The sequence below is a fragment of the Oncorhynchus gorbuscha genome, linkage group LG06 (genome assembly GCF_021184085.1).
Source record: "Oncorhynchus gorbuscha isolate QuinsamMale2020 ecotype Even-year linkage group LG06, OgorEven_v1.0, whole genome shotgun sequence".
Taxonomy (NCBI): Eukaryota; Metazoa; Chordata; class Actinopteri; order Salmoniformes; family Salmonidae; genus Oncorhynchus; species Oncorhynchus gorbuscha.
In genome coordinates, this window is record NC_060178.1 from 31,836,811 (window position 1) to 31,862,531 (window position 25,721).

Genomic DNA, 25,721 nt, shown 5'->3' on the forward strand with positions numbered 1-25,721 from the left:
ATGTGTTTCTGCCCGGCTCTCTGTAAGTTAATAGGGTGCTGAGCTACGATGACTGGCTCTACAAAATGGTAGCCAAAAAATGATGAGCAACACCTTCAAAGCAAATGAGGGATCCTTTAGCCACCAGCCACCCTACTTGTACTCGAGAGTTCTCGTACGGCGTTCGTGGTGTGGTTGGTGTTCTGCTCAGAACAGAACAGAGCTCGCTTTTACATTGTCACCATTGCCCTGTAACACTTGACTCCTTGTGCTGTTTGTTGAGTAATTTGAGTAATATGTTGAACACTGTTAATTTGTACAGTGCCTTCGGAAAGTATTCAGACCCCTTGACTTTTTTCATGTCTTATTATGTTACAGCATTATTCTAAAATTGATTAAATTAATACAAATTCTCAGCAATCTACAAAAAATACCCCATAATGACAAAGCAAAAACAGGTTTTTAGACATTGTATTTGCATAAGTATTCTATGACATTCGAAATTGAGCTCAGGTGCATCCTGTCTCCATTGATCATTCTTGAGATGTTTCTACAACATGATTGTTGGAGTCCACCTGCGGTAAATTCAATTGATTTTACATGATTTGGAAAGGCCCACACAATGCATGTCAGAGCAAAAACCAAGCCAAGAGGTCGAAGGAATTTCCGTAGAGCTACGAGACAGGATTGTGTCGAGGCACAGCTCTGGGGAAGGGTACCAAAACATTTCTGCAGCATTGAAGGTCCCCAATTACACAGTGGCCTCCATCATTCTTAAATGGAAGAAGTTTAGAACCACCAAGACTCTTCATAGAGCTGGCCGCCTGGCCAAACTGAGCAATTGGGGGAGGGAGGTGACCAAGAATCCAATGGTCACTCTGACAGATCTCTAGAGTTCCTCTGTGGAGATTGGAGAACCTTCAAGAAGGACAACCATCTCTGCAGCACTCCACCAATCAGGCCTTTATGGTAGAGTGGCCAGACGGAAGCCACTCCTCAGTAAAAGGCACATGACAGTCCACTTGGAGTTTGCCAAAAACCTGCTTCAGAGTGCTCAAGACCTCAGACGGGGGCGAAGGTTCACCTTCCAATAGGACAACGACCCTAAGCACACAGCCAAGACAAAGCAGGAGTGGCTTTGGGACAAGTCTCTGAATGGCCTTGAGTGGCCCAGCCAGAGCCCAGACTTGAACCCGACCGAACATCTCTGGAGAGACCTGTAAATAGCTATGCAGCAACGCTCCCCATCCAACCTGACAGAGCTTGAGAAGATCTGCAGAGAAGAATGGGAGCAACTCCCCAAATACAGGTGTGCCAAGCTTGTATTGTCATACCCAAGAAGATCCAATGCTGTAATCGCTGCCAAAAGTGCTTCAACATGTTCTGAGTAAAGGTACTTAATACATGTGCAAATATTTTGTCATTATTGGGCATTGTGTGTAGATTGATGAGGGGGGGAAACAATTTAATAAATGTTAGAGTAAGGTTGTAACATAACAAAATGTGGAAAAAGCCAAGGGGTCTGAATACTTTCCGAAGGCACTGAATGTGTGTGTCTTTGTATTTTTAAGAATCATATTTATTTCACTTTTTAGTAGACAAATAACTATTTGATTTTGATTGTATTTCTTTATTTCAATAGGTTTGTTATGATTATTATGATACATATTTTAGTTGTCCTAATATTCTAATTATGTTATTAAGCCGGGCTCTGTTGAAGGAAAAAAATAAACAAACTATTTAAAAAATCATGTCATTATGTATATATTGATGTATTACTATATAACTGTTTTAACATGTCTAAATGGTTGATATAGAAGTTCAGCTTTACACCTTTTAATTGAAGGAAAGAAACATTGAGGGTTTTATTATATTCACGGAAGACACTTGAGATTCTCCCCCTGTTGCATCGAGGCCCGCGGTGCCTCTCCTCATAGATGCTCTGAAACTTGAATATAACACATTTTGAAAGGCTGACTAACCTCGATTCTGTGTTGTGACGTGCAATACTGTTTCTAATGTTTGTATAAAAAGTAAGAATTACAGTGTAAACCTTTTTAATGCAGATTTATTTTTTTCATTGCATATTTAGCATATTTCTGATCCACAGTGTCATTTTTTACTGTCAGAAAAGAAAGCCCTTTTCATTGCAACTATTTTTAAATCCAGATATCTTTGTACTGATGTAAATGATTGTAATTATTTTCAATCGTGTTTTGCTAACAAAAAGAGATACTTTTTCATGCATATTTCTATTTCATTTCATTTTCATTTTATACATTTCATTTAATAGTAGAATACTTTGAAACATTTTTCATATTGTATGTCATTGATATTATTTTGTATTTTTATGTGGCAATATATACCATTTTAAGAGGCTAATTGCATAGATATTATTTTAATTTGAATAATTTTTTAAGCTAAATCCTTGTAATATTGTTGAAGTAACTCATTTCTAAATTTGAGTTGGTGTATGGATTCACAAAAGTGGTTTGAGGTGTACCGATTGTAATTATTACTCAATGGTTCTTTGATATGCAAAATAGATATAATGTTGATTAAAATGTTTGTTTGTTTTGTATTTAAATGGTGTGTTGATTAAAATCTGTTTTCTTTCATTTCCTGAATAAATAAAGACCCATTCTGTTCAGACACAACATGCTTGCCGTTTTTCTCTGTGTTTGTCTCTATGGCTCTGCCTAATGTTTAGGACAGTTGTTTTTCTTTGCCCGGAGTTCCCCTGATGTACCTCCTCATGCATGTAAGCCTATGGTCTCATGAGTCTTCTCGAGTACCCCCATGGGTCCTTCTATCCGTGGTTGGGAACCACTGGTTTAGGATGCCATCACTATTGCTTAGCTATTCTTGACTAAGCACACAGTATATAGGGAGAAATTACCATCTGCTTTCTAGCCTAACTGCATAAGGAGTATTTTAGTTGTATGTCTGAATAGGAGTGTAGTGAGTGATATGAAACATACAGGTAACTGTCAAAATAAGTTAACACGAAGTACATTGAAAGCAGCTGCTTCCACACAGGTGTGGTTCCTGAGTTAATTAACCAATTAACATTCCATCATTCTTAGGGTCATGTATACAAATGTCCAGTTGCCCATTGTTTAATGGCAAGAAGAAGAGATCTCAGTGACTTTGAAAGAGGGGTCTCTAAGGAGCATAGGGGGTTTAAAGAGGGTGTGTATTTGTGTGTGTGTGTGTCACCAGATCTCAACCCATTGAACACTTACGGGAGATTCTGCACCTGACAGCATTTTCTACCAACAAAACACAAAATGATGTAATTTCTCAAGGAAGAATGGTGTCGCATCCCTCCTATAGAGTTCCAGACTCTTGTAGAATCTATGCCAAGGTGCATTGAAGCTGTCCTGGCTCAACACCCTATTAAGACACTTTATGTTGGTGTTTCCTTTATTTTAGCAGTTACCTGTATGTAATCTAGTCTTCTTGAAAAGTGCTTAAATGTTGCGTTATAGATTGACCCAGCCAGAGGCTGGGCTCCACTGGGACTAGTAAATAATATAAGGCCAGGATCATTGTGCAGTCCATATGATATACTGCTTAGCACATCAAGCATCCTGAGAGAGTGTGGGAGCGAGGGAAGATAGTTTCAGAGTAAATGGGTTTTGAGATCAGTTTTGACAGATGGCCAGGTTTGACCATGACCAGGGTAAACGTGACGGTCATTTGCCCACTCAGAACACCTAGCTGTGTTTCCACTGAGAAATGGTGTGTCAGTAGCCAAACACCAGCCAGGATCCCATCCTACAGCACTCCTTTACCAAAGGCCCTATTTCCCCTCCTCTCTGTCCTTCTTTTACTGTATATATAGCTCCATCTAGAGGCTAAATGTGGCTATTGCTACAACTTCTCAGAGTAGCTAATACTGTACTTTACCTGAATGATCATGGAGTTACAATAATCACACTCCAGAATGATGTATGGTGTGAAGAGTTGACTCTTTATGGTTTACTTTATGGAGGAAAAGTGTGTGTGTTCAGGCCTGCACTCTGAACTTGAGTCGGTGATAGTTGTTTTGCTTTGTGGAAAGTTTGTATGGAGACAGAGGGAGTGGATGAGGGAGAAAGAGGGAGTGGTGGGAATGAATCGGAGAGGGAAAGGTTTACAAGACTCTGAAAGGGAGCAGAGAGACAGAGGGAGTCCTACACAGATGTTTGAGTACACAGGCGGAAGGTAAGAGAGCGACAGAGAGATTGAGTGAGACAACTATGTTATCCAAGGACATTCTCCTCATTTCTCATCACCAAGGAGACAGGACTGTGACCAGGAAGGAGACCTGAGGATTGACACAAATATCATAATTTGAATTCGTTGAAGTGATCAACATGAGGAGCAGATCTCAAGCCTGTGGTAAGAGAATTCAACTGGCAAATCAAACATCTGCATGTTCCTTCATTCCATAAGTTATGTCAGTGCTATGATCACTAAGATGAGAAGCCTAGTACCTCTGCACATTGATCTGGTAATGGCAGCCTAAATGTCCATTTGACCAGCTTGAAGGAAATTTAAAGCTGTGAAAACTACCCAACATATTTCTGATAAGATTTCCGTTCAGCTTGGATGCATATTTTATCTGGTTGTGGTACTCAGCTTTTAGAACTAGCTGGCTACCACCCGGTGACGCAACACTGCAATTTAGAGGCTGCTGCCATATGTACATAGACATGGAATCTCAGGTCATTTTAATTACGAAACACTAGTCACTTCAATAATGTTTAAATACTGTTTTACTCATTTCACATGTACAGTGCCTTGCGAAAGTATTCGGCCCCCTTGAACTTTGCGACCTTTTGCCACATTTCAGGCTTCAATCATAAAGATATAAAACTGTCTTTTTTGTGAAGAATCAACAACAAGTGGGACACAATCATGAAGTGGAACGACATTTATTGGATATTTTAAACTTTTTTGACAAATCAAAAACTGAAAAATTGGGCGTGCAAAATTATTCAGCCCCTTTACTTTCAGTGCAGCAAACTCTCTCCAGAAGTTCAGTGAGGATCTCTGAATGATCCAATGTTGACCTAAATGACTAATGATGATAAATACAATCCACCTGTGTGTAATCAAGTCTCAGTATAAATGCACCTGCACTGTGATAGTCTCAGAGGTCCGTTAAAAGGGCAGAGAGCATCATGAAGAACAAGGAACACACCAGGCAGGTCCGAGATACTGTTGTGAAGAAGTTTAAAGCCGGATTTGGATACAAAAAGATTTCCCAAGCTTTAAACATCCCAAGGAGCACTGTGCAAGCGATACTATTGAAATGGAAGGAGTATCAGACCACTGCAAATCTACCAAGACCTGGCCGTCCCTCTAAATTTTCAGCTCATACAAGGAGAAGACTGATCAGAGATGCAGCCAAGAGGCCCATGATCACTCTGGATGAACTACAGAGATCTACAGCTGAGGTGGGAGACTCTGTCCATAGGACAACAATCAGTCGTACATTGCACAAATCTGGCCTTTATGGAAGAGTAGCAAGAAGAAAGCCATTTCTTAAAGATATCCATAAAAAGTGTCGTTTAAAGTTTGCCACAAGCCACCTGGGAGACACACAAAACATGTGGAAGAAGGTGCTCTGGTCAGATGAAACCAAAATTGAACTTTTTGGCAACAATGCAAAACGTTATGTTTGGCGTAAAAGCAACACAGCTCATCACCCTGAACACACCATCCCCACTGTCAAACATGGTGGTGGCAGCATCATGGTTTGGGCCTGCTTTTCTTCAGCAGGGACAGGGAAGATGGTTAAAATTGATGGGAAGATGGATGGAGCCAAATACAGGACCATTCTGGAATAAAACCTGATGGAGTCTGCAAAAGACCTGAGACTGGGACGGAGATTTGTCTTCCAACAAGACAATGATCCAAAACATAAAGCAAAATCTACAATGGAATGGTTCAAAAATAAACATATCCAGGTGTTAGAATGGCCAAGTCAAAGTCCAGACCTGAATCCAATCGAGAATCTGTGGAAAGAACTGAAAACTGCTGTTCACAAATGCTCTCCATCCAACCTCACTGAGCTCGAGCTGTTTTGCAAGGAGGAATGGGGAAAAATTTCAGTCTCTCGATGTGCAAAACTGATAGACATACCCCAAGCGACTTACAGCTGTAATCGCAGCCCAATTTTTCAGTTTTTAATTTGTTTAAAAAGTTTGAAATATCCAATAAATGTGGTTCCACTTCATGATTGTGTCCCACTTGTTGTTGATTCTTCACAAAAAATACAGTTTTATATCTTTATGTTTGAAGCCTGAAATGTGGCAAAAGGTCGCAAAGTTCAAGGGGGCCGAATACTTTCGCAAGGCACTGTATATTCTGTATTCTACTGTATTTTAGTCAATGCCAGTCCAACATTGCTTGTCCTAATATTGATATTTTTCTTAGTTCCATTCTTTTACTTTTAGATTTGTGTGTATTGTTTTGAATTGTTAGATACTACTGCACTGTTGGAGCTCGGAACACACGCGTTTCGGCTACACCCGCAATAACATCTGCTAAATATGTGTATGTGACCAATACGATTAGATTAGATTTGATAAAGATGACACCTTTAGAGATTGTCCCTAACCGTGCACTAAAAGAAAGAAATCAAATTTCTCCCCTCCTGTTCCCAAGTCAAAATGTACACATGATGTTTTTACTCTTAAGAAATCCTTAATTGTGCGTTGAGTTCATATTGAATTATGCTATGTGAGAAGTTATAGACCTACAGTCAGTGTCCAGATTCCAGGCTTGTATTCCATTTAACCCATCTGAACCAGTAGCCTGCATTTTCCTTGGCTGGCCATTTTGAAGTCCCAATCGTGTGTGTCAAATGTGTATAGCGCCTTACAATCATCACACATAACATCGCCGGCACTGCTATCGTCCTCTTTTACCACTTCACCAAATCTTTCCCAAACATTAGGCTACTGTTTTGGACCTCCGTTCTATTTATTTTCAACTCTCCTTTTCGCAGCTTCTCTCTTATTGAATTCAACTCCGACGTTGTCTTTTTTTTTTGCCTCGTTGAGTCTACTTTAACATTTTTCTGCCGAAGTTCCCAAAAGCATTTAGCAATTGCGTGTGTAGCCTATTTGGCGAGTGTAGCCTACACATCCTTGACACTTGCGTGACACGTCGAGTCCTACTGTAGGCTACTGTAGACCTAGTCAATCAATGTTATCTGCTACACTTGCATGACTGCTGGATCCACACACGTAAACACCATACAAAGTGCCTGGAATAATTGGTATAAATCTTCTTCTTTTTTACACTTAAAAACATATTTACTCACGTTCATAGTAAACCTCCATATTTACTCACCTTCATAGTAAACCTCCATACTTACTCACCTTCATAGTAAACCTCCATATTTACTCACCTTCATAGTAAACATATTTACTCTTCATAGTATTTACTCACCTTCATAGTAAACCTCCATATTTACTCACCTTCATAGTAAACCTCCATACTTACTCACCTTCATAGTAAACCTCCATATTTACTCACCTTCATAGTAAACCTCCATACTTACTCACCTTCATAGTAAACCTCCATATTTACTCACCTTCATAGTAAACCTCCATACTTACTCACCTTCATAGTAAACCTCCATATTTACTCACCTTCATTCATTTGCACTTGTGTGTATAAGGTAGTTGTTGTCAAATTGTTAGATCACTTGTTAGATATTACTGCACGGTCGGAACTAGAAGCAGAAGCATTTCGCTACACTCGCATTAACATCTGCTAACCCATGTGTATGTGACCAATAACATTTGATTTGATTGAAAATGTAATAGGCTAGAAACATTTATAATAGTAGTAGTTCACATCAGTACAATAGAGGTAGGTCTACCTGTATGAAAAACGAATATATAAACAGCAAAAATCTGTGTGTAAACCATGCATGGGATCATTTCCACGCAAAGTATGAGATTTATCAATATGAACGTTTGCTTGAGAGGGTACATAAATGTACGCACAGCCATGACCATGCGTACGCACATTGCCCAGTGCTGGAATAAGGGAACTGTTTGTCAAGGGTAGAATAGAGAATGGGGAAAATAATGTATATTGTATGTTGACAAATGTGTGAATGTGAGAGTTCAATTTTTCGATTTCCATTGTCAATTCGTGCAACATGACAGGCTATATCATATAATTAGACCACATCAGTGCATTTGTTACAATAATAATCCATATAAAGTACAGTCATTTGTTAAATGAGAGGTACGTGTGAAAGTGAAACCATTGTTGAAACACTATAAAAGACTGAGATAATGGGAAATTGAATCAGCGATGTCTGTCTTCCTCTGTTGGAAGATTTGAGACATGATGCATTTCCAGCCTGGACTCATAGACTAGACGTAACATATTAAATGTAAGTCCTGGACATTCAAATTAGTATGATATGTTATGTTTGGTATGGTTACATAAGACTGATGGTTACCCAAATATTGCGAGTTTGAATCTCATTACAGACAGCTTTAGCATTTTAGCTAATTAGCAACTTTTTAACTACTTACTACTTTTTAGCTACTGTGCAACTACTTAGCATGTTAGCTAAACCTTCCCCTAACGCAAACCTTAACCCTTTTAGCTAAACCTTCCCTAGCCAAGGCCGTGTACGAGCACTGAGGTTGAGAACAATTGGTATTTATCATTGGTGATCTCCTACCGTGTGCATATGACACTCGAAGGATTGTTTGATAAATCACACTTTTTCTATGCATATGAATCAAATCAAATCAAATGTATTTATATAGCCCTTCATACATCAGCTGATATCTCAAAGTGCTGTACAGAAACCCAGCCATAAAACCTCAAACAGCAAGCAATGCAGGTGTAGAAGCAAGGTGGCTAGGATAAACTCCATAGAAAGGCCAAAACCTAGAAAGAAACCTAGAGAGGAACCAGGCTATGTGGGGTGGCCAGTCCTCTTCTGGCTGTGCCGGGTGGAGATTATAACACAACATGGCCAAGATGTTCAAATGTTCATAAATGACCAGCATGGTCCAATAATAATAAGGCAGAACGGTTGAAACTGGAGCAGCAGCACGACCAGTTGGACTGGGGACAGCAAGGAGTCATCATGTCAGTTAGTCCTGAGACATGGTCCTAGGGCTCAGGTCCTCCAAGAGAGAGAAAGCAAGAGAGAATTAGAGAGAGCACACTTAAATTCACACAGGACACCGAATAGGACAGGAGAAGTACTCCAGATATAACAAACTGACCCTAGCCTCCCGACACATAAACTACTGCAGCATAAATACTGTAGGCTGAGACAGGAGGGGTCAGGAGACACTGTGGCCCCATCCGAGGACACCCCCGGACAGGGCCAAACAGGAAGGATATAACCCCACCCACATTGCCAAAGCACAGCCACTGCTGTGCAGTGGGGGGGCGCCTACCCAGACTGGAACGTTCTATATTTAGTTTGTACAAAGTATTTTAGAATATTTTCTCTGTAATATTGATAAATGAGGCCCCACGACCCCCAGGATGACCCTCAGGACGCACATCACTGTGTGTGTGTGTGTGTGTGTGTGTGTGTGTGTGTGTGTGTGTGTGTGCGTGCGTGCGTGCGTGCGTGCGTGCGTGCGTGCGTGTGCATGCGCGTATGTGCTTGTGTTCAACTGTAAAGCATTTTCATGTGTGAGAATAAAGTATGACTGTTTTACACAGATGATTTATATTATGTTCTATGGGTTATGATTCCGATGATCATGAAGTTCGAAGTCTTCCATCTTCATGACAGAGTGTTCATTATAGAGATCCTATTCAATTACTAGAGCAGCTATGTCATTAACCCTCAAAGTTCCAGAATGGTATGGAAAAGGCAGCCATTGTGGTCAGGGAGAAATCCATACCAGTCTAATTGGAATGAATGGCAGTAGAGACATAGGTGATGCATTTCCTGCATTTACTTATCCAGGAAAGTAAAGGCATGTCATATATCAGAAATTGTGTAATATAGCCTAACTATTGTCATCCTAAAATATTATCATACAATTATAAATAGGGTGTAGACAGGTTTTATACCAATTGTCTGTATAACAGCCTCTAAAATGATCAAGGCTCAGGCTAAGACCCAGATGCAGACACAGGAGGCAGATAGTACGAGTCTCAGAGTTTATTGTAGTTCAGTGTTTTTTATAGTTCAAGGGGCAGGTAAAAGGTAAGTCAAGGCAGGCAAAGGGTCGTAATCCACATCAGAGTCAGGCAGGTACAGGTTGGCGGGAAGGATCAGGGTCAGGACAGGCAGAAAGGTCGGAACTGGAACCAGGAAAAACAAAAACTAGAGCACAGGAAACACGGGAACACGCTGGTAGAACTTGACGGGACAAGATGACCTGGCAACAGACAAACAGAAAACGCAGGCATAAATACACAGGGGATAATTAGAGGAGATGGGAGACACAAGGTGGGGGGTGGAGACAAGCACAAATACAGGTGAAACAGATCAAGGTGTGACAAAAAAATATATGCAAACAGATAATAAATGTCTCAATGTTTGTTTTCTTGGAAAACTGTGTTAAAATATGATACAATATCAGTACGTTTTGAATTTACAACTTGTCTGTCCTATCATGAACTGATTTCAGCATGTGTCTGGCTGTGTTGACTGCATTATTTATATGGAATGCTGGCATATTGGCAGTTAATTTGATAAGATATTGGATCATCCCACTTAAACTGGCTGCAGGTTTGGAGAGTAGCCTAACTAATTAGGCTTACATGTACAGTGCATTCGCAAAATATTCAGACCCCTTGACTTTTTCCACATTTCGTTACTTTACAGCCTCATTCTAAAAATGATTTAAAAAAAAAATTCCCCTCATCAATCTATACACAATACCCCATAATGACAAAAGCAAAAAAAGGTTTTTATATTTTTTTGGAGAATATATTTAAAAGTGTATTAAAAACGGAAATATGACATTTACATAAGTATTCAGACCCTTTATTCAGTACTTTGATGAAGCACCTTTGGCAGAGATTACAGCCTTGTGTCTTCCTGGGTATGATGTAACAAGCTTGGCACACCTGTATTTGGGGAGTTTCTCCCATTCTTCTCTGCAGATCCTATCAAGCTCTGTCAGGTTGGCTGGGGAGCGCCGCTGCACAGCTATTTTCAGGGATGTTCGATCGGGTTCAAGTCCGGGCTCTGGCTGGGCCACTCAAGGACATTCAGAGACTTGTCCGAAGCCACTCCTGCGTTGTCTTGGCTGTGTGCTTAGGGTCATTGTCCTGTTGGAAGGTGAACCTTCGCCCCAGTCTGAGACCTGGAGCAGGTTTTCATCAAGGATCTCTCTGTACTTTGCTCCGTTCATATCTCTCTCAATCTTTTCAAGTCTCCCAGTCCCTGCCGCTGAAAAACATCCCCACAGCATGATGCTGCCACCATTATGCTTCACCGTAGGGATGGTGCCGGGTTTCCTTCAGACGTGACACTTGACATTCAGGCCAAAGAGTTCACTCTTGGTCTCATCAGATCAGAGAATCTTGTTTTTTCATAGTCAGAGTCCTTTTTGTGCCTTTTGGCAAATTCCAAACGGGCTGTTATGTGCCTTTTACTGACAGGTGTGTGCCTTTCCAAATCATGTCCAATCAATTGAATTTTCCACAGGTGGACTTCAATCAAGTTGTAGAAACCTCTCAAGGATGATCACTGGAAATAGGATGCACCTGCGCTTTATTTCTAAGACTCTTAGCAAAGGGTCTGAATATTTATGTAAATAAGGTATTTCTGTTTTTGCTTTGTCATTATGGGGTGTTGTGTGTAGATTAATGAGGAAAAACGTTTATTTAATCCATTTTAGAATAAGGCTGTAATGTAACAAAATGTGTAAAAGGGGAAGGGGTCTGAATACTTTCTGAATGCACAGTTACATTACTAGCAAACATATTGTAATCAGATTAGGCTACAAAACTAAATGATTACTTCTTGGATTATTTCTAAATTCAGAAAGGATGTTTGCAAGAGAAAAAAATACATGATGACACCTTTCTGTTTACTCAATGACATTAAATTAGGCTACCCTGGGGCGGCAGGGTGGCCTAGTGGTTAGAGCGTTGGACTAGTAACCGGGAGGCTGCCCTGGGGCGGCAGGGTGGCCTAGTGGTTAGAGCGTTGGACTAGTAACCGGGAGGCTGCCCTGGGGCGGCAGGGTGGCCTAGTGGTTAGAGCGTTGGACTAGTAACCGGGAGGCTGCCCTGGGGCGGCAGGGTGGCCTAGTGGTTAGAGCGTTGGACTAGTAACCGGGAGGCTGCCCTGGGGCGGCAGGGTGGCCTAGTGGTTAGAGCGTTGGACTAGTAACCGGGAGGCTGCCCTGGGGCGGCAGGGTGGCCTAGTGGTTAGAGCGTTGGACTAGTAACCGGGAGGCTGCCCTGGGGCGGCAGGGTGGCCTAGTGGTTAGAGCGTTGGACTAGTAACCGGGAGGCTGCCCTGGGGCGGCAGGGTAGCCTAGTGGTTAGAGCGTTGGACTAGTAACCGGGAGGCTGCCCTGGGGCGGCAGGGTAGCCTAGTGGTTAGAGCGTTGGACTAGTAACCGGGAGGCTGCCCTGGGGCGGCAGGGTAGCCTAGTGGTTAGAGCGTTGGACTAGTAACCGGGAGGCTGCCCTGGGGCGGCAGGGTAGCCTAGTGGTTAGAGCGTTGGACTAGTAACCGGGAGGCTGCCCTGGGGCGGCAGGGTAGCCTAGTGGTTAGAGCGTTGGACTAGTAACCGGGAGGCTGCCCTGGGGCGGCAGGGTAGCCTAGTGGTTAGAGCGTTGGCCTAGTAACCGGGAGGCTGCCCTGGGGCGGCAGGGTAGCCTAGTGGTTAGAGCGTTGGACTAGTAACCGGGAGGTTGCCCTGGGGCGGCAGGGTGGCCTAGTGGTTAGAGCGTTGGACTAGTAACCGGGAGGCTGCCCTGGGGCGGCAGGGTAGCCTAGTGGTTAGAGCGTTGGACTAGTAACCGGGAGGCTACCCTGGGGCGGCAGGGTAGTCTAGTGGTTAGAGCGTTGGACTAGTAACCGGGAGGTTGCCCTGGGGCGGCAGGGTGGCCTAGTGGTTAGAGCGTTGGACTAGTAACCGGGAGGCTGCCCTGGGGCGGCAGGGTAGCCTAGTGGTTAGAGCGTTGGACTAGTAACCGGGAGGCTACCCTGGGGCGGCAGGGTAGCCTAGTGGTTAGAGCGTTGGACTAGTAACCGGGAGGCTACCCTGGGGCGGCAGGGTAGCCTAGTGGTTAGAGCGTTGGACTAGTAACCGGGAGGCTACCCTGGGGCGGCAGGGTAGCCTAGTGGTTAGAGCGTTGGACTAGTAACCGGGAGGCTGCCCTGGGGCGGCAGGGTAGCCTAGTGGTTAGAGCGTTGGACTAGTAACCGGGAGGCTGCCCTGGGGCGGCAGGGTAGCCTAGTGGTTAGAGCGTTGGACTAGTAACCGGGAGGCTACCCTGGGGCGGCAGGGTAGCCTAGTGGTTAGAGCGTTGGACTAGTAACCGGGAGGCTACCCTGGGGCGGCAGGGTAGCCTAGTGGTTAGAGCGTTGGACTAGTAACCGGGAGGCTACCCTGGGGCGGCAGGGTAGCCTAGTGGTTAGAGCGTTGGACTAGTAACCGGGAGGCTACCCTGGGGCGGCAGGGTAGCCTAGTGGTTAGAGCGTTGGACTAGTAACCGGGAGGCTGCCCTGGGGCGGCAGGGTAGCCTAGTGGTTAGAGCGTTGGCCTAGTAACCGGGAGGCTGCCCTGGGGCGGCAGGGTAGCCTAGTGGTTAGAGCGTTGGCCTAGTAACCGGGAGGCTGCCCTGGGGCGGCAGGGTAGCCTAGTGGTTAGAGCGTTGGACTAGTAACCGGGAGGCTGCCCTGGGGCGGCAGGGTGGCCTAGTGGTTAGAGCGTTGGACTAGTAACCGGGAGGCTGCCCTGGGGCGGCAGGGTGGCCTAGTGGTTAGAGCGTTGGACTAGTAACCGGGAGGCTGCCCTGGGGCGGCAGGGTGGCCTAGTGGTTAGAGCGTTGGACTAGTAACCGGGAGGCTGCCCTGGGGCGGCAGGGTGGCCTAGTGGTTAGAGCGTTGGACTAGTAACCGGGAGGCTGCCCTGGGGCGGCAGGGTGGCCTAGTGGTTAGAGCGTTGGACTAGTAACCGGGAGGCTGCCCTGGGGCGGCAGGGTGGCCTAGTGGTTAGAGCGTTGGACTAGTAACCGGGAGGCTGCCCTGGGGCGGCAGGGTGGCCTAGTGGTTAGAGCGTTGGACTAGTAACCGGGAGGCTGCCCTGGGGCGGCAGGGTAGCCTAGTGGTTAGAGCGTTGGACTAGTAACCGGGAGGCTGCCCTGGGGCGGCAGGGTAGCCTAGTGGTTAGAGCGTTGGACTAGTAACCGGGAGGCTGCCCTGGGGCGGCAGGGTAGCCTAGTGGTTAGAGCGTTGGACTAGTAACCGGGAGGCTGCCCTGGGGCGGCAGGGTAGCCTAGTGGTTAGAGCGTTGGACTAGTAACCGGGAGGCTGCCCTGGGGCGGCAGGGTAGCCTAGTGGTTAGAGCGTTGGACTAGTAACCGGGAGGCTGCCCTGGGGCGGCAGGGTAGCCTAGTGGTTAGAGCGTTGGCCTAGTAACCGGGAGGCTGCCCTGGGGCGGCAGGGTAGCCTAGTGGTTAGAGCGTTGGACTAGTAACCGGGAGGTTGCCCTGGGGCGGCAGGGTGGCCTAGTGGTTAGAGCGTTGGACTAGTAACCGGGAGGCTGCCCTGGGGCGGCAGGGTAGCCTAGTGGTTAGAGCGTTGGACTAGTAACCGGGAGGCTACCCTGGGGCGGCAGGGTAGCCTAGTGGTTAGAGCGTTGGACTAGTAACCGGGAGGTTGCCCTGGGGCGGCAGGGTGGCCTAGTGGTTAGAGCGTTGGACTAGTAACCGGGAGGCTGCCCTGGGGCGGCAGGGTAGCCTAGTGGTTAGAGCGTTGGACTAGTAACCGGGAGGCTACCCTGGGGCGGCAGGGTAGCCTAGTGGTTAGAGCGTTGGACTAGTAACCGGGAGGCTACCCTGGGGCGGCAGGGTAGCCTAGTGGTTAGAGCGTTGGACTAGTAACCGGGAGGCTACCCTGGGGCGGCAGGGTAGCCTAGTGGTTAGAGCGTTGGACTAGTAACCGGGAGGCTGCCCTGGGGCGGCAGGGTAGCCTAGTGGTTAGAGCGTTGGACTAGTAACCGGGAGGCTACCCTGGGGCGGCAGGGTAGCCTAGTGGTTAGAGCGTTGGACTAGTAACCGGGAGGCTACCCTGGGGCGGCAGGGTAGCCTAGTGGTTAGAGCGTTGGACTAGTAACCGGGAGGCTACCCTGGGGCGGCAGGGTAGCCTAGTGGTTAGAGCGTTGGACTAGTAACCGGGAGGCTACCCTGGGGCGGCAGGGTAGCCTAGTGGTTAGAGCGTTGGACTAGTAACCGGGAGGCTACCCTGGGGCGGCAGGGTAGCCTAGTGGTTAGAGCGTTGGACTAGTAACCGGGAGGCTACCCTGGGGCGGCAGGGTAGCCTAGTGGTTAGAGCGTTGGACTAGTAACCGGGAGGCTACCCTGGGGCGGCAGGGTAGCCTAGTGGTTAGAGCGTTGGACTAGTAACCGGGAGGCTGCCCTGGGGCGGCAGGGTAGCCTAGTGGTTAGAGCGTTGGACTAGTAACCGGGAGGCTGCCCTGGGGCGGCAGGGTAGCCTAGTGGTTAGAGCGTTGGACTAGTAACCGGGAGGTTGCAAGTTAAAATCCCCGAGCCGACAAGGTTGTTCTGCCCCTGAACAGGCAGTTAACCCACTGTTCCTAGGCCGTCATTGAAAAAAAGAATTTGTTCTTAACTGACTTGCCTAATTAAATAAAGGTAAAAAAAAAAATCATCATTGAAAAAAGGTGCATTTGACCTGAGTGAATCTAACCACAAGTAAGAGACCACTAATGACACACCAAATGCATTTTATGGATCTTTTTTGCCTCCTTCTAATGCCTCTTAAGGGGAAAGTAATCCGAAAGTAATTGAAAGTAATTTGATTACGTTATCCAAAACTTACTGATGACAATATTGGACAGGTAACTAGTAACTTTAAGGGATTACAATTAGAAAGGAACCTACCCAACCCTGACTGGCTGGCTAGCTAGCTAACAAACATACTGTGCAGATTATGTTTTACACAATAACTTATCACAGCACTAGCTGACCACTGGTTTACCAACTCCGTTTCCAAAATGGTTGATCTATTGTACCATCATAAGAAAGTTCATGTCCATTCTCATATTCTAAGTCCTAATTATATGGTGTTCATCCTGTGTCTCTAATATCTGACAACAAACTTAGATGACATCTTCTTTACTAGAAGCCATGGAAACCCAATGTGTAATGGGAAGTAAACCATATTTACGACCAAAACACACATTAGCATCCACATATCCCCCCCAAAAAACGCACTATTGTCAGAGACATGGACGTGGAGCAGATGTACAAACACAGACAGAGACACAGACCCAATATGCTCACGCCCAGATGCCCACACATACACAAACAGCAGACGCAAACACAAAACAACAACAGCAGAATTACAGGCGTGAGCATTATCCAGATCTCCAAAACATCTGTACCTGTCTGAATCTACGGTTCAGGTTTCTGTTACATTACTGATATATTAACTATATTATAAGTGCTGAAGCTGGAGTAAACTCAAAATACGTTTTCCCACAGCTGCTTACAATTACCGCAATACATGTTTTTTTGGGCATATTATTCACAGTATTATTATCATGGAATATAATTCATGTTATTAAGCAGATCTAACAACCCTAGTCAATTATGCTTGTCTTTGGTGTGTAACTAAGTCAAACTTCATCTGTATGACTTAGGCCTTATGACTTATGACATTTGACCAAATAGTATCCAGATACAGTGTGGGTGCCAGAGGGAAAGAGGCATCCATGATGTGCTCTCTTATGTCCCTTCCATACAGCCCAGTGCACCCCAGCCTTTACAGAACTAAGTTCCATCTCTTTCTCTATCTTTCTAAATCATCACTGATCTCATTGCTGCATAGCGCAATCATCCACCTCTTGTAATAACAGTATTGCTATTGCACACTGTCAGTGTTTAGTGGATCCAAGAGCAGATAACACGCCTGTGTTTCTGTGTGTGTCTAGAAGGTTATTTCCCAGATTGGGTTGCTCTGCCAAAGTTGTTTTGGCTGTTGTCATAACTGAAGTATTGGCTTGGCACCAAGCAAGGCTTCTCTCACTGCATCCGCTAAAACATGACCTGTGACTGGCAGGGCTGAAAACAGAGAAGAGAAAGAGAGAGAAAGAGCCCAAAAGTCAGCGCTGTTCATTAGGACCCACATCTGGCCCTGTGGCTGTAGTTCAGCAGAAGTGTTGAGGTGTGTAAATCCTGATGAATCTTTCAGTGTTTGTCGCTCTGTTTAAGGCATGTGTTGTTTTACAGGGGAATCTGCTGTGTTTTATAGTGCTGTGACTAATGCCTATCTCGTCCAATGTCTAGTCCCTACAATTGTATCTGAGTCTGCTCTGGCTAGCTGACACTAGAACTAGCTCCTCTCCCGCCAGGAGACTGTCTTCATATCTGTTCCTATCTAATAACTGCAAAATAAATTGGGCTGTTTCTCAATTTAGAACTTAGAAGAAAGTTCTCAGATTTGTTAGATTTATATGCACACTACCATTATCAGAGCATGTACATTCTCTCTCTCTCTCTCCCTCTCTCTCCCTCTCTCCCTCTACAGAGGTGAGGATGTGGCTGTTTGTGTCCGTGGCTTTTCTTTGCCAGTGTGTGATTGGTCAGCAGCTGGAGGCCAAGGTGAAAGGAGCTCCGCCTCGTCTGATCTGCAGTGTTCTGGGATTACCAGGGAGACCAGGTAAACCTGGCCCAAACGGGCCTCCAGGGGAAAATGGGAATATGGGAATCCCAGGAAGAGACGGAAGAGATGGCAGGAAGGGTGAGAAAGGAGAGAAGGGTGAAGCAGGTACAGTACTGACCTTGTTTAACTCCATAACACATATCCACACAGTTCACATATTGACTCATACTGTATATTTACGTATTGTCTTCATTAGCTCTATCAACATGTAATACAATACATGGCCAGATTTGGCAGTATCACCACAACATTGATTGGAGTCCACCTGTGATGAATTCAATTGATTGGACATGATTTGGAAAGGCACACACCTGCCTACATGAAGTCCCACAGTTGACAATGCATGTCAGAGCAAAAACCAAGCCATGGGGTTGAATGAATTGTCTGTAGAGCTCCGAGACAGGATTGTGTCGAGGCACAGATCGGGGGAAGGGTACCAAAACATTTCTGCAGCATTGAAGGGCCCCAAGAACACAGTGGCCTCCATCATTCTTAAATGGAAGAAGTTTGGAACTACCAAGACTCTTCCTAGAACTGGCCGCCTGGCCAAACTGAGCAATTGGGGGAGAGAGGTGACCAAGAATCCAAACTGAGCATTCGGAGGAGAAGGGCCTTGGTCAGGCAGGTGACCAAGAACCCAATGGTCACTCTGATAGAGCTCCTCTGTGGAGATGGGAGAACCTTCTAGAAGGACAACCATCTCTGCATCACTCCACCAATCAGGCCTTTATGGTAGAGTGGCCAGACGGAAGCCACTCCTCAGTAAAAGGATCATGACAGCCCGCTTGGAGTTTGCCAAATGGCATCTAGAGACTCTCAGAACATGATAAACATGTTCTCTGGTCTGATGATACCAAGATTGAACTCTTTGGCCTGAATGCCAAGCGTTACGTCTGGAGGAAACCATCCCTACCGTGAAGCATGGTGGTGGCATGTTGGGATGTTTTTCAGCGGCAGGGACTGGGAGACTAGTACAGAGCAGAGCAAAGTACAGAGAGATCCTTGATGAAAACCTGCTCCAGAGCGCCCAGGACCTCAGAATGGGGCCAAGGTTCACTTTCCAGCAGGAAAACGACCCTAAGTACACAGCCAAGACAATGCAGGTGTGGCTTTGGGACAAGTCTCTGAATGTCCTTGAGTGGCCCAACCAGAGCCCGGACTTGAACCCGATCGAACATATCTGGAGAGACCTGAAAACAGCTGTGCAGCAACGCTCCCCAACTAAACTGACAGAGCTTGAGAGGATATGCAGAGAAGAATGTGAGAAACTCTAAAAATACAGGTGTGCCGATACTCAAGACTGTAATCGCTGCCAAAGGTGCTTCTACAAAATACTGAGTAAAGGGTCTGAATACAAATGTGATATTTAAGTTTTTTATTTTTTATACATTTGCAAAAATGCATGTTTTTTTCATTATGGGGTATTGTGTGTATATTGATGAGGGGGAAAAAGTATTTAATGCACTTTAGAATAAGGCTGTAAATTAACAAAATGTGAAAAAATGGAAGGGGTCTGAATACTTTCCGAATGCACTGTGTGTCTTACACAGCCATATTTGACCAGGCAGACCATGAGCCAGACAGATAAAGTTATGTGTGGTTTAAATCCAAATTTGTGTGTGAGGTGTGGTTTAAATCCAAGATTTCTATGTGTCTGAGCTTCCCAGGCAGTTTCCCTTATTTGGGGTGTGTTTATATTTTCCCCACTGTTTAGAAGCCTGGTTCTCCTGCTTTGGAGTGATTCCGTCTAAGACTTTATATAGGGTTAGCGCTGCCATAGAAGCTGAAACAACCATTCTCCTATTTGTTTCAAATCAAATTTTGGACTGCTACAGTGGTAAAAATGAAAATAAAAGCTTTTACTAAATTAAACGAACACCCCCACCTTCTGTGTCATTCTTTAAACCAGTTACAGTTGGTTCAGGTTATTTCAATCGCATTCATCTCTCTGTTTTCTCTCTGTCTGTCTTGAGTTTTCTAGCAAACTGCAACATTATCAACTCACAGGTAGAACCTGACGTTCTGAGAACCATATGTATCCTAGAACTTGGTGAGAGCGTGGTTGTCCTATGGTTATTTTTTATACAACCTTACCACAAAATGGTGCAGTATAGTTGCTGAGCTCTTCCGAGGATGTTAAGAAACAACGTTCCTCTGTGGGAATTTCAGTACTTCAGCATAACGTTTCCTACAGGTTTCCTCATAGTTCTATCTAAAGTCATATTCTCAAATTGTTCAGAGAACGTTAAGAAAAGTATTCACAAAAAGCAAAGGAACACTTTAGTAACGTTCCCGAGAACTTTATAAGAATGTTATTTAAAACCATATACATTCCATTCTCAGCATGAACAAAACTCTCTCTATCCTCTGTCTTCTTATGTGTGTTCAGGTGTGTTGGCCGCACCCACTAATTGGCCACACCTGATCTTAATGAGTCCTTGTTTCCTTTGAAATGGGGTCTTTTTTAATAGACTAAAATGAATAGCTATGTATGAGCTAAAAACCATGGCATGCTAGCTCCATCTCAGTGGACTTTGATAGGTGAACAGAAGATCATAAGTTTGAATCTCACTGACTCTGTGCCACAATAAAAAAGAAATGTGTTTGATTGATTAATGCCTAAGCAAATCAAATTGTATGTTTCCTATCTGTGCTTAGAGTTCATAAAAGTTAACCCAAACTAAGCTAGCAGTGTTAGCGAAACATGCTCTCAGAACATTACCGTATTCCAAAAACTTTCAGGGAACCATAGTAAAATGTTCTCAGAACCTCCCTGCAACCTAAAAATGAACATTCCCAGAACAGGAAAAATGTTCACTTCAGTTCTTAGAACATTTACAAAACGTTTAATTTGACCAGTCAGGAAACGTATGGCTCCGTTCCCAGAACCAATGGGAAACCAAAAGCATACGTTCCTACAATTTCAAAGGAAACAAAAGTGCTAGCTGGGCTGGGTCTAGCCCCCTAGCGAACTTGCAACATTGTTTCAACCTGGCCCTCACAGTTTCCCACGCCAATGAGCTCAGGACAGACAATTTCTTTATACAAAATGGCTCATTTGTCAGCAAGAAGCATCAGTTAATTCAGGCTGCAAGAGTTTATGCCTAATGACAATTGCCGAATGTCAGTACACTTTTTGCTGATAGCTGAATTTGCTGATCGCTACTGTACTTTATTGAGTAAAAGTTGACTTGCTATGCCTGCGATACGTGGTTGTCCCACCTAGCTATCTTAAGATTAATACATTAACAGTAAGTCGCTCTGGATAAGAGCAGTGGTGGAAAAAGTACTCAATTGTTATACTTGTGTAAAAGTAAAGATAACTTAATAGAAAATGACTAAAGTGAAAGTCACCCAGTAAAATACTACTTGAGTAAAAGTCTAAAAGTATTTGGTTTTAAATATACAGTTGAAGTCAGATGTTTACATACACTTAGGTTGTAGTCATTAAACTAGTTTTTAAACCACTCCACAAATTTCTTGTTAACAAACTATAGATTTGGCAAATCTACTTTGTGCATGACACAAGTAATTTTCAAACAATTGTTATCAGACAGATTATTTCACTTATAATTCACTGTATTCACTGTTTTCCAGTGGGTTAGAAGTTTACATACACAAAGTTGACTGTGTCTTTAAATAGCTTGGAAAATTCAAGAAAATTATGTCATGGCTTTAGTAGCTTCTGATTTACATAATTTGAGTCAATCGGAGGAGTACCTGTGGATGTATTTCAAGGCCAACCTTCAAACGCAGTACCTCTTGGCTTGACATCATGGGAAAATCAACAGAAATCAGCCAAGACCTCAGAAAAAGAATTGTAGACCTCCACAAGTCTGGTTCATCCTGGGGAGCAATTTCTAAACGCCTGAAGTGGTCCCACGTGGTACACGTTCATCTGCACAAACAATAGTGTAAACACCATGGGACCACACAGCCGTCATAACGCTCAGAAAGGAGAAGTGTTCTGTCTCCTAGAGATGAACGTACTTTGGTGTGAAAAGTGCAAATCAATCCCAGAACAACAGCAAAGGATCTTTTTCTTTTTTGAACCTTTATTTAATAGATGGCGTCATGAGGGAAGGAAAATGATGTGGATATATTGAAGCATCATCTCAAGACATAAGTCAGGAAGTTAAAGTTTGGTCGCAAATGGGTCTTCCAAATGGACAATGACCCCAAGCATACTTCCAAAGTTGTGGCAAAATGGCTTAAGGACGACAAAGTCAAGGTATTGGAGTGGCCATCACAAAGTTCTGACCTCGATTCTATAGAAAATTTGTGGGCAGAACTGAAAAAGTGTGTGCGTGCAAGGAGTCCTACAAAACTGATTCAGTTACACAAGCTCTGCCAGGAGGAATGGACCAAAATTCACCCAACTTATTGTGGGAAGCTTGTGGAAGGCTACCTGAAATGTTTGACCCAATTTAAACAATTTAAAGGCAATGCTACCTAATACTAATTGAGTGTATGTAAACATTTGACCCACTGGAAATGTGATGAAAGAAATAAAAGCTGAAATAAATCATTCTCTCCACTATTATTCTGACATTTCACATTCTTAAAATAAAGTGGTGATCCTAACTGACCTAAGACAGGGAATTTTTACTAGGATTAAACGTCAGGTATTGTGAAAAACTGATTTGAAATGTATTTGGTTAAGGTGTATGTAAATTTCCGACTTTATCTGTACGTATGTATCAAAAGTAAATGGAATTGATAAAAATGTACCTATGCATCAAAAGTAAAAGTATCAATTGTTTCAAATTTCTTATATTAAGCAAACCAGATGGCACAATGTTCTTGTTTTTGTTATTGACTGATAGCCAGGGGCACACTCCAACATTCAGACATAATTTCCAAATGAAACATTGGTGTTTAGTGAGTCCACCAGGTCAGAGGCAGTAGGGATGACCAGGGATGTTCTCTTGATAAGAGTGTGAATTGGACCATTTTCCTTTCAAAATGTAATGAGCACTTTTGGGTGTCCTGGAAAATGTATGGAGTAAAAAGTACATTCTTTTCTTTAGGAATGTAGTGAAGTAAAAGTAAAAGTTGTCAAATGTATAGATACCCAAAAAACTACTTAAGTAGTACTTTAAAGTATTTTTACTTAAGTACTTTACACCACTGGATAAGAGCATCAGCTGAATTACTCAACTTTAAAATGTAACAGATATTTCTTTCCCTTCATCAAATGGCGGGTGCACAGTGCACTGTTTGGACGCGCAGGTATCCTACTTTTTGAAGTGAATTGACAATCAGATGAAAACATCATGACTGGTTGTGTTTATGTCATATTAAAAGGTAAAACACGTTTACCCCGAAAATAAATGTCTTTACTATTAGGCCCATAAAAAATAAAACAGGAAGTACCTTGAAAGAAAATAGAGACCCCAGAATGTCACGGTATAATTAGCATTCTGGCTTTAAGATAAATCCTGCATTAGTATCAGATGCAAAACATACTATATCATTGAGCCCTAAATGTCAGGCTCAAAGTACCTGCGTTCTGCATGATATTCTTTTACAGATTTACAGATTAAAAGGAACCCGAGGCACGCAAATCCACACAGACGCATTCTCAGACACACACATCAGAATAGCACTCATTTTTGCAGACATTCAGTACATGCACACACATGCATCCTGTCCATTCTTTCCTAGCTCCAAGAAAATGTAGTGTGTGATGGTTTGGTTTGATACAGTCACAGATCTCAGCACACTGTACACCAGTCAGTGCAGCACTGTCTGTAGATTGTGGCTGGATTCCAAGGGTGACATAATAACCGAGGATGGATGTGAGGCCACTGAGCCTATTCACTAATAGTATTATTGAACATGCACAGGGAATCATCTTACTCATATTACAAATAGTTCATCAATGCTGGTCTAAAGTGACACCCAGAACTGTTCTAGAATGTGTCAAAGGCAATACACAGCTAGAATCACAGTCAGTCTGATCGCCAACTGTATCTCTCTGTTTCAGGGGTAAAGGGGAAACTCGGCCCAACGGGTAAACGTGGCGAGAGGGGTGTCCGGGGTCCAGGGGGGAAGAGAGGTCCTGATGGAGAATGCGGGGACGGGGGCCGACCAGGGCCACCAGGACCCCTTGGGAAGAAAGGGGACAAGGGCCAGCGAGGACCACTGGGTATGGCAGGCATCTGCAGGTGTGGCAGCCTGGTGCCTAAAGCAGCCTTCTCTGTGGGAATCACCAGCAGTTACCCTGCTGAGAAGGAACCTATCAAGTTCAACAAGGTCCTCTTCAATGAGGGGGGCCACTACAACCCAGAAACGGGTAAGTTCATCTGCGCCTACCCGGGCATCTACTACTTCTCCTATGACATCACACTGGCCAACAAGCATCTGGCCATCGGGCTGGTGCAGAACGGGCAGTACCGCATCAAGACATTTGATGCCAACACAGGGAACCATGACGTGGCCTCTGGGTCACTTGTGATGTTCCTGAACCCAGAAGATGAGGTGTGGCTGGAGATCTTCTTCAAGGACCAGAATGGCCTGTTTGCAGAAGCAGGGTGGTCTGACAGCCTGTTCTCTGGATTCCTGCTCTATGCAGACACAAACTACCTGGACTCACTAGCAGAGGACTACGCATAGTGACTTATAACACTCAATAAAGGACTGAGAGGGCTGAGTTTGTAGCCTCCCCATGACATATTTACAGTATCTATATTTCAGCATGTATTATTTATATACTATATATCTATGTGGGTGTACATGTATGCAAGCATGTGTGTATGAGCTTATGTATTTTGGCGTGAGAAACATACATTTCTTTACATGTTTGTTTACAATGTTTGTTTGGAGAAAAATGTCTAAGTATATCAAAGTGATATGTTTCATTAATAAAAGTAATGATATGCACTCAGTCAGTAATGAATCTACCCTGTACTCTCTTTTCAAAGTATTGAATAGTATTAGAGTTGAAAAATATTTGTGTTGAAGGCACAAGTACTATACAGCCAGTGCGGAGATATGATATACAGTTGAAGTCGGAAGTTTGCATACACCTTAGCCAAATACATATAAACTCAGGTTTTTACAATTCCTGACATTTAATCCTAGTAAAGATTCCCTGTCTTAGGTCAGTTAGGATCACCACTTTATTTTAAGAATGTGAAATGTCAGAATAATAGCAGAGAGAATTATTTATTTCAGCTTTTATTTCTTTCATCACATTCCCAGTGGATCAGAAGCTTACATAAACTCAATTAGTACTTGGTAGTGTTGCCTTTAAATTGTTTAATTTGGGTCAAACGTTTCAGGGAGCCTTCCATAAGTTGCCCACAATAAGTTGGGTGATTTTGGCCCATTCCTCCTGACAGGGCTGGTGTAACTGGGGTTACAGGTTTTTATTTATTTATTATTTAAAAAAATATTCGACCTTTATTTAACCAGGTAGGCCAGTTGAGAACAAGTTCTCATTTACAACTGGGACCTGGCCAAGATAAAGCAAAGCAGTGTGACACAAACAACAACACAGAGTTACACATGGAATAAACAAATGTACAGTCACAATAGAAAAATATATATATACAGTGTCTGCAAATGAGGTAAGATTAGGGAGGTAAGGCAATAAATAGGCCGTAGTAGCGAAGTAATTACAATTTAGCAATTCAACACTGCAGTGATAGATGTGCAGAAGATGAAAGTGCAAGTAGAGATACTGGGGTGAAAAGGAGAAGAAGAAAAATAACAATACGGGGATGTGGTAGTTGGACGGGCTATTTTTTCAGATGGGCTATGTACAGGTGCAATGATCTGTGAGCTGCTCTGACAGCTGAGGCTTAAAGTTTGTGAGGGAGATAAGTCTCCAGCTTCAGTGATTCTTGCAATTCGTTCC

At 43.7% G+C, this 25,721-nt stretch overlaps 1 protein-coding gene across 2 annotated transcripts; it reads left to right on the forward strand.

Moving 5' to 3' along the window:
• The first annotated feature begins 4,153 nt into the window (after positions 1-4,153).
• On the forward strand, positions 4,154-24,754 carry LOC124037097 (complement C1q tumor necrosis factor-related protein 7-like). 2 transcript variants are annotated; one of them, XM_046351742.1, is made up of 3 exons: positions 4,154-4,365; positions 17,723-17,962; positions 23,847-24,754. In XM_046351742.1, the coding sequence occupies exons 1-3, from the start codon at positions 4,341-4,343 to the stop codon at positions 24,473-24,475; spliced, it is 894 nt and encodes a 297-aa protein (XP_046207698.1). In that variant the 5' UTR covers positions 4,154-4,340; the 3' UTR covers positions 24,476-24,754. The 2 variants fall into 2 exon arrangements, with proteins under 2 accessions (XP_046207698.1, XP_046207699.1); XM_046351743.1 differs by having other exon boundaries at positions 17,723-17,854.
• Positions 24,755-25,721: the final 967 nt, after the last annotated feature.